The following is a 9532-nucleotide window of genomic DNA, read 5'->3' as shown; positions in this document are numbered from 1 at the left end:
AATAATTTTAATAATGATGTTAATAATAATTTTAATAATTGTAATCTTAATTGTAATAATAATAATAATTAAAAAAATATATTAATAATAATGTTAATAATTTTAATAATAAGTTTAATAATAATAATCATGTTAATAATAATAATAGTAATAATAGTAATAATTTTAATAATAATAATTTTAATAATAATAATTATTATACATTATACATTTATTTATTCCATAACCACTTGCCTCACCAATAAAATGGCGTGAACCCCATGCCGCTATCTTATTTTTTTTTTCACACAATTTTTATTTGTCATGAAATTGTAGATGATGATGTAGACATTTTTGTGTTTTTGGCAAAAGTGTGTTTCAATCCTTGTGTAGCAGAACATACAGTATGCCAGGAAGGCGGCACTACTACGGTATACACAAAATGTGTATGTTAAATATTCAGAACGTAGGGGGAAAAAAGAGCTCATCTTGTCATTTCTATGTATTTATTTTTTAATTTATGACTGTGATCACATGATCATTTAATTGTGGAATTGTTGTTCGTCGCGTTGGGCCTTCAATAGATTGACTTGATTGAATAGACTCGTTTTTTCGCAAACGTGTATGTGTGTGTGGCTAGCTTGCCTATTGTTAGTTTATTTATCAAGAAATAAATAAATGCAGAAAAAACAATTCAGCAGGTTAAAAGCTTTATTTTCCAATGTGCGTTGAAAAATATACACAAATAAGAATAAGAATTCAAAAAAAAAAATAGGAATAGGAAAAAGTGCTTTGACTTGTACTGACACGATTGAGCCATTTAATACTACATACTCGCAGTACTGCATAGCATTCATATTTTTGAGAAATATTTGAAATTGAAGAAGTGCCACTTTGCTACAATGTCAAATAGTTAGTGTACACTTTACATTTAGACACAGCCAAACATTTCCAAACACCTGGCGAGAAAAATTAGTTATCTATTTATAGTTTTTCATCAATCTATCTACCTACTTACCTACCTATCTAGCTTGCTAGCTAGTTATCTATCTATCTAGCTAGTGATGGATTGCTAGCTAGATAGCTATCTATCTCGCTAGCTATACCTATCTATCTATCTGTCTGTCTGTCTGCCTGCCTGCCTGTCTAGCTAGCTAGAAAGCTATCTAGCTAGTTATGTATTGCTAGCTAGATAGTTATCTATCTAGCGATGGATTGCTAGCTATTGCTAATTGTTTTGTGAGGTCCGGATAACTCCAGATAAGGAGTGAGGACCACTGTTGCTGATAAGTTTAGAGATGAGAAGACTAAATGTCAGCCCATTTCCCACTTCAACTTCTTGAAAAACAAAGGAAGAAAAAGTGGACTTGGAACTGAAACAGCAGGAGTGAGTACTCTGAATTTCTACATTTAATGTCCTCACCCCTGTAGTGAATTTGGTTAAAATATCGTTTGACTTTTTGTGGTAGGAACTTTTTCCTCTCATTAACCACACACACACACACACACACACACACACACAGTTAGTAGAAAGTGTGTGTATCCAAATGAAATGAAAACACACACCAAAAAATCATTTTGGGTGTATTAGTGATGACCTCTCTGCAACTTTCACAGATGGATGTATAGACCGTATAGAAGCCTTTCGAATGAAAAACTTGTGAGGACCGGCCAAAAGGTCCTCACTTGCCAAAAGGTCCTCACTTGTCAAAAATGTCCTCACTACGTAGGGTATCAAATGTTAGTGGTCCTCACAAGACTAGTCATACAAACGCACAAAGGCAAAAGGTTAGTCAAGTTCCACGTGTTTGGAGTGCGGAAGGAAGAGCGCCGACAGGCCACCGGCCATGAGCACGGCCGACACCAGAAGAATGGGGACGGCGCAGGCCGAGTCCAGCATGTTGCCAAAGACCGCGTTCCCCACGATGGCCCCCACTCGGCCGGCCCCCGTGAAGAAACCCAGCGCCGACGAACTGCACCCAGGGGAAGAAGGTCCATCCAATCAGGCCATGTTGTCCTTTTTAGCCACCGCCCTCCCTCAAAATACCGTAGCTGCGTGGGGTAGAGCTCCGTGCCCACCACGTCCAGAGCGTTCCAGGCGATGACGGACACGGCGCTGAACAAGCAGGACAGCAGCAGGCTTTGCTTTTTGGTCTGCACCACGTAGATGAGGAACACGCTCAGGCTGGACACCAGCAGGCTGACCGCTGCAAACGGTGCACGCAAGCAATGTCACATCAAGAACAATAACCATAGCTAGCCAGCTAGATAGCTAATAGATTGCAGTTAGTTAGCCAGCTAGATAGCTAGTTAGCAAATAGATATGTAGCAAGGTATAACCTAGGTAGGTAGCTATCTACATAGCCAGCTACATAGCAAGATTCGCTAGCTAACATAACTAATGGATAGATGATAGATCGCTAATCGATAGCATATAGATAGCAAATAGATAATAATAATACTCCATTTCATTTCTAAGCACCTTTCAAAACTCTCAAGGTCACCTTCAAGCCACGGGATACGTATTTCTGTGGGTGAGCAGCGGCATCCACGCGCGCCGGCGTTCACTCAAGCCGGTAGTAACTCAAATAGATAGAGAGCTAGCTACCTATCCAATAGATAGCTAATAGATAGCTCAGAGACAGCCAGCTAGCTAGCTATTTATTTTCAGATAGCTATTTATTAGCGATCTATTAGCTATTTTGCTAGCTATTCGCTATATAGCTATCTATTACATATTTTGCTATCCACTATATAGCTATATATTAGCTATTTTGCTCACTATCTATTCGCTATATAGCTTTCAACTATTTTGCTAGCTATCTATTTGCTATATCTATTTGCTATTTTGCTAGCTGTCTATTTGCGATATAGCTAGCTATCTAGCTAGCCAGCTACCAGGACTCATGGTGGACCAAGTATGAAGCTCCGCCTTCCTTACAGAGCAGCGGCTTCCCTCCAATGTTGTCCACCACCAGGATGGTGAAGATGTTCCCCGGAAGGTTGGCCGCCGCGATGTAGAAGCTTTCCTCGTAGACTGAGGACAAAAAAAAAAAAAAAAACGGGGTGAGTTGAATACTTCCTTTTAGGTTGCGACGTGTCTAACGCAGGACGATGACGCACCCGCGGTCTTGACGGGGTCGCAGCTGTTGTTGTGCTGTTGGGACGGGGCGGACATGTTGGCACACGGGGAGCTGCCGGCCTCCGCTCGGGAAAAAAGCTCGGGGAACCACATCCACAGCCCGTAGTAGCTGCGCAACAGGGGTCAGGGGTCAAAGTCACGTCAGTGCCTCTGATGCACTTTCGACATGGAGCGTTTGAATAGAAGTGATCATATTTAAAGGACAAGCGACACCTCCGGCCGGACAGGTTGCGTCCATAACTTGTAAAATCACTTGAAATGACTTCTACTGAGCGTATTTGACAAAGATTCCATCACATATATAGCTAGCTAGCTAGCTATATTTGACCTTTTAATTCTTGCACTGATTCAGGAAGTCTTGTTTTCCAGTTCATGACGATGCCTGACGTGACGTCACGGAGGGAACGCCCCTGACCGACAAAGCGACACAATGCATTTTGGGTACTTTTTTTCATGTTGATGGCAAAATTAGAAGGAAAACACATCAATAATGCGACGGTGAATCGTTGTGTGTTGCACCAAGACTACTATTTGATACTAGTTGACACAAATTCCCAGCAGACAAAGCAGACCATTTCCAACAGAGCTTGTGCATTTTCTGGGCGCTACATTGGAGTCTTGCTTGAATGATACGGAAGGACTTCTTTAATCGATTGCAAAACATTTATGCTTTCCTCTTCACAACTACTTACGACCAGCTCGACTTACGACCACCCATACTTACAACCACAAACTCCAGACCTTATTTTTAACATTTTAAGAGGGGGAGTTTGCAAGTCATTTCGCCTCCGAGTCTCTCTTCAACATTTTGAATGGAATTCGACTAACGACCATTTCGACTTACGACCGTTTGGTCAGAACAGAACTCGGTCGTAAGTAAGGTTGTGATCTGTATTTGAATCATATTCATAACTGGATGAGTGCCAAGAAAGCATCTTCTCCGAATCTATGAAGCCATTGTTTTGATTCTGGAGCAAGGCAGTTTGTGAAGGAGTATCCTGGCGTGACATCACGAACAAGGGGGCGTGACTTTCTGAATCTGCCCAGTTCCGAGCTCATTTTGTGGCAGTTTTGGGACACTTGACGTCATTTTTATTTGTGTTTTGGATTTGACTCAAAATATCAGCCTGCGTGTTTTGGATATTTTCGATGCTATCAAACGTTTTTCTGATGTCAGTTAGGAGGAGAAAAAAAAATGGTGTCGGTTGTCCTTTAAGCTCCAAAGTATTCCGACCAATCATACGGTTGTCTTCTTACCCAAAGGAAATGCAGTAGAAAATGATGAGCAGAACGACGCTTCTGGATTTGAGGTTCCCGTCAAACATCTGCCCGACGGGCTTCACGGCCTATTAGGGTGTTGATGACAGGAAAATTATATTGATTTATGATTTATACGAGAGTCAAATTTGTTTAAGCGATTAAATATGATTGACTTTGTGACGAACGTTGACCTTTTTCAGAATGGCAGCGAGTTGCCCGCACGACTGCCGAGTGTCGGTGTCGTGCGCTCTCTGCTTGACGTTCACGTGCAAGGGAAAGTCCTTCAGAGGCAAACGGACACAAAGTTGTCATGCTGAGTGAGTGGAAGTTTCCTTTATTATATCATATTTGATGACTTTTTTTGGGGGGGGGTCTTGCACTTGACAGTCCACTAAATAAATAAATAAAAATAAATGAATGAATGAATAAATATAAATATCAATACAAATAAGTATAAATAAACATAAATAAATATAAATAAACATAAATATAAATAAGTATAAATAACCATAAATAAATATAAATATGTATAAATAACCATGAATAAATAAATAAAAATAAGTAGAAATAAACAAATAAATATAAACACATAAAAATAAATATAAACACATATAAATAGAAATATATGTAACATAAAAATATTAAAATAAAAGTAATTAAATATAAATAAATATAATATACATAAATATGAATAACTATAAATACAAATAAATACAAATTTTAATTAATAAAAATACATACATAAATATAAATACAAATTTAAATGAAAAAATAAATAAATATAAATATAACTAACACCATAAAAACTAATAAAAATAAAATTCTAACTTGCTGGAAAAAAATAATCTAAACTCAATTTAACTCATTGACTACCATTGACGAATTTATTCGCGAATTGAAAATATGACGTAGAGCGCCATTCCCAATTTTTTTTTTTTTTTTTTTTGCTCCTGGGAATGTTGGAAAACAAGGCGGGATGGCGCCCCCCTGTGGACCGACTTTGGACATCGCGTCGACTTACTGGTGGAGATTCTCCTTTGCCAAGCATGTTCAGTCGGAACATCTGGCGGAAGACGTGGACGGCCTCTCGCTCTCGCCCGGTCTGCAAAAACAGAAAACGACCACATTTTTGGCGGATGAACCAACCCACACTGCGCCACGGTGGCGGGCGGACTAGTTTCCGCCACAACTTTTCTTTGAGTGCAGACATTGTTTGTTATCGAGTGGAGTACTTTTGCTATGATGGGACCGAAAAAGACCCCACCACATGCTAGTGTTAAGCCGAAGAGGACACAAAAGATAATAACTGTCAAGCAGAAGAAGGAGATCATTGATCATCGATGAAATGGATTCTTCTTATTATTATTAAAGGTAAATAAAACGACTTTATTACACAGTACAGTTTATTTCTTTAATTACAATACAATGGCACATTTATTATACATAAAACAAGGTATATTTTGTGTAGTTTTAAGGCCTATTTAGTCGAAAATGATGTTTTATGGGGACCTGGGAACGGATTATCCTCATTTTAATGGTTTCTTATGGGAAATAAATGTTTGGAAGGCTAACGTTTCGCCTTACACACACTTTCTGGGAGCCAATTAAGTTCGTAAGCCGAGGTATGACCGTATATTTAATTGTAGTGATGAAGTTTTTCACCTCCATGAGGAACTTTGGGCTCTCGGGCATGACGAGCCTGAAGATGAGCGCCGACGTGACGCTGGGGACGGAACAGAGCGCCACGAACGCTCGCCAGCTCTGGAAGTTCAGTCGCCCCAACGACAAACGCATCCACGTTGCGGGGATCACCAACCAGGCCAGGCCTGCACGCACGCACGCAAACGTCAACCGTGACGTGATGCTCGCCAAAAATGGCGTCTCGTCACCTGCAGCCAGGATGTTCCCCGCCATCCAAAAGGTGGCCAGAGCGCTGATCATCGTGGCTCGTTTCAGTCGAGGCATAAATTCCGAGAAGTAGGAGAAGATGACGGGAATGGAACCGCCAACCCTGGGAAAAAGGGAGGCGGTGAATCAATACAGTGATACCTCGGCTTACGAAACGCTTTAGCTTAACGAACTTTTTGCCTTACGAACATTAAATTTGCGAGAATATAATCTTGGCATACAAAGTAGTTTTCGGCAAACCACACGGAGCGCCACGGTGGCTGTCGGACTAGTTCCCCCCCCCCCCCCCCCTCTCTCTCTCTCTGAGTGCAGATGTGGTTTGTTATCGAGTGGAGTACCTTTGCTTTTTTCGCTAGCTAATAGCTATCTATTCGCTGGCTAATAGCTCATCTATTTGCCAGCTATTGGCTGTCTAAGTACAATTACAGCTGGCGAGCTAGCTATCTAGTAGCTGTCTAGCTGGTTGGCATGCTATTTAGCTAGCTATCTACTAGCCCTACTAATACTCTCATCTATTATAATATTATTAATAATAATAATACATTTATTTATAAACGCCTTTCAAAACTCTCAAGGTCACTTTACAGTTGTCAATTATTTTATTATTTAATGATGTAATTAATGAATTAATTGTCGATTATTTAATTAGTTAATTGTCTATTATTAAATTTTAAATGATGTTTGTAAAACTGAGGCACGACTGTCAATCGAAAAAGACATCAAGAATGCCGCGGTCGCGTCTCCAACGTCCACCTCACCCGACGCCGCTGATGAACCTGAGGAGCAGCAAGAGCCAAAACCACGGCGCAGCGCTGGCCAGACCTCCGAAGAGCCCGTTGACCGCCAGGGAGACCACCAAGACGTTTCTGCGGCCCCTGCGGTCGGCCAAATAGCCCCACACGTATCCGCCCGCCATCATGCCTGGCGATGGACGTGTTGCAAGCGTGTGACTCAAAATGCCCCAAAAAGGGCGAGAAGAACGCCCGGGGGCGTTTGACCCACCCAGGAACATGGAGGCGGTCAGCAGGCCCATGTCGGAGGAGCCGAGCTGGAGGTCGCAGCGCGCCGACGGCAGCAGGAAGGACACGCAGACGATCTCCACCGCGTCGCTGGCGTTGGCCCAGCCGCAAACCAGCAGCAGCAGCCAATGGAACCGGCCGAAGCCTGGCAACAGGAAGTGCAAGGTCAAACGGCAGCGACGACTGCCGAGACGTGCACTGATACCTTGCCTTACCAACTTCATTGCTTCCCACACAGAGTGTGTAAGGCCAAAAGTGTGTATCCCAAACATTCATTTCCCATAGGAAACCATTAAAATGAGAATAATCTGTTCCCAGGTCCCCTTAAAACATCATTTTCTACTTTTATAAGCCTTAAAACTACACAAAATAGACCTTATTTTATGTAGAATAAATGTAGCACTATACAGTTCCATTTCCATCATCAATAAAATGACTTTATTATACAGTACAGTACAGTTCATTATTATTAAAAACAATGCTTTTTTTCTCCCCATTTTTAATTACCTGCTGCCTCAACCGCTTCCTCGTAGGACAATCTCGCGCGCGCGTCCTTGTCGCCATTTTGCGGGACGATTAAAGTCCTCTCAAATAAGGTTTCACCTGAAAATAAAAAGAGCGAGAGATAGAGAGAGATGGATGGATAAATAAATATCTATCTAGAATGCCGCTGGTCTCTTCACTTGTTTTTTAAATATATACATATATGTAAGATAAATAAATACTGTATTGCGTCAAAATTTAGTTTGGAACTGTCAAATTTCACCAAAATAAAAGCAAAACAAAAGAGAAAGACACAAAGGAAAAAACACACTCCTCAAAACAGGAAGTAGCGGCAATGCCGCTCGCTGGTCTCTTCACTTGTTTTTCTTTTTTTACATACATATTTAGGATAAATAAATACTGTATTTCATCACTATTTTGTTTTGAATTTTCAAATTTCACCAAAATTAAAGCAAAACAAGGGAACGAAACAAAGAAACAAAAAAGAAATAAACTGCACGCCAAAACAGGAAGTACACAAAAAAGGCCGCCAAGTCAGGAAAGAGGCATTCCTATTTCCCAAAATGGGGTCCAGATAAATCGAAAGTCGTCATTTTCCTCGTTTTACGTATAAACCTTTCTCCAATGCACCGTATGATAAATGTTTATATGAACATTGTTTTGTTTTCACACACTTCTTGGTATCAGTCGCTACCAGCAATGCCAAATATTTTTTGATTGGAGTTCCGTCTCCCGTTTACTATCTTATTGGGTCAGTCCACAAAGCAGACTCGTTTCTGCAGTGAGAGAGATCAGCAACGCCAAACAAACAAAAGCAACTCCAAAAGATGTCGCGCGTATGTTTCAATCGACGTGACACAAAACCCGCGATATAATTTCTTTCAATTCACTCATTGACGCCATATGAAAAAAGGTCTCTGGTAAACACGACGTTGGATCGATCTCCGTTTGTGCTGAACTCGTTCATCTTGTTCCATTTTCAAACCGCTAAAATGACAGGCAACGTTAGCATTATCCACCAGTGGTCAATTGTTTTTTTTTTCTCTCAATAATTTGGTACTTTGCTCAACTTGTATGTTGCCAAAACATCAAATGAAATCGATATTGGAGTTGCCGTTTTATTTATTTATTTGGGTCATTATTTCGACAAATGCCAATAACGGTCAGACCGTTAGAAACGACATGTTTCGCCTTAAAAAAGTGGGCATTTTCAGTTCGAAAATAAGCATGAAATGGTACAAAAAAACCTTGTTTCATAAAGAATAAACACAACGAAGTACCTTCATCGGACTCCGACTCATCTGTCAACCGACGTTTTGACGTGAGAAGCGGCTTTTGATCTCCGGTTATAGTATTACCAGGCATCGCCAAAATCGATCAACTTATGCGATCAGAAGTGCCGTTGCAGCACAGCGTTTGCCACTTCCCCGAGACATTTTTTCCCAGTCCGTTGACTGCTTGAGAAGCGGAATTCGCTTGCCGACGAGGCGAGCGGACAAGTGGGTGAACCCCACTGCGGTTGTAGGAAGGCACGCCCCGATTCCAGATCATTGGCTGTAGGACGCTCGCTCCTGCAATTTGATTGGCTGCTGTATCCTGTTAAGGCTGTAGACTGTTAGACGTACACAGCTAATAGCCAATCACTTGTAGCGGGGCGTGTCCTGCCTAGAAAAAGGAGGAAATCATCAAAACGCGGAAGTGAGGTCGTTGTCGATGCTAA

The 9532-nt window shown here is 41.1% G+C and overlaps 1 protein-coding gene across 1 annotated transcript; it reads right to left on the bottom strand.

The window, feature by feature from the left end:
* Nucleotides 1–676: 676 nt before the first annotated feature.
* Nucleotides 677–9329, bottom strand: sv2 (synaptic vesicle glycoprotein 2). The gene is made up of 13 exons (XM_088995798.1): nucleotides 9093–9329; nucleotides 7816–7911; nucleotides 7292–7453; nucleotides 7048–7210; nucleotides 6271–6392; nucleotides 6044–6207; nucleotides 5403–5483; nucleotides 4573–4662; nucleotides 4379–4467; nucleotides 3103–3230; nucleotides 2921–3016; nucleotides 2027–2186; nucleotides 677–1952 (listed from the first exon to the last, which is right to left on the bottom strand). The coding sequence occupies exons 1-13, from the start codon at nucleotides 9175–9177 to the stop codon at nucleotides 1769–1771; spliced, it is 1620 nt and encodes a 539-aa protein (XP_088851924.1). The 5' UTR covers nucleotides 9178–9329; the 3' UTR covers nucleotides 677–1768.
* Between the last annotated feature and the right edge of the window lie 203 nt (nucleotides 9330–9532).

The sequence above is a fragment of the Hippocampus bargibanti genome, linkage group LG05 (genome assembly GCF_051943395.1).
Source record: "Hippocampus bargibanti isolate YZ-2025 linkage group LG05, ASM5194339v1, whole genome shotgun sequence".
In the NCBI taxonomy this organism is placed as follows: Eukaryota; Metazoa; Chordata; class Actinopteri; order Syngnathiformes; family Syngnathidae; genus Hippocampus; species Hippocampus bargibanti.
The sequence above is the reverse complement of the archived record's forward strand: the minus strand, read 5'-3'. Positions and strand labels throughout refer to the sequence as shown.

Coding starts and splice junctions, on each gene's coding strand:
- sv2 (XM_088995798.1), bottom strand. CDS start 9,177: ATGCCTGGTAATACTATAACCGGAGATCAAAAGCCGCTTCTCACGTCA. Junction 4,468..4,572: donor TCGCTGCCATTCTGAAAAAG/GTCAACGTTCGT, acceptor ACACCCTAATAG/GCCGTGAAGCCCGTCGGGCA. Junction 3,017..3,102: donor CGACCCCGTCAAGACCGCGG/GTGCGTCATCGT, acceptor TTTTGTCCTCAG/TCTACGAGGAAAGCTTCTAC.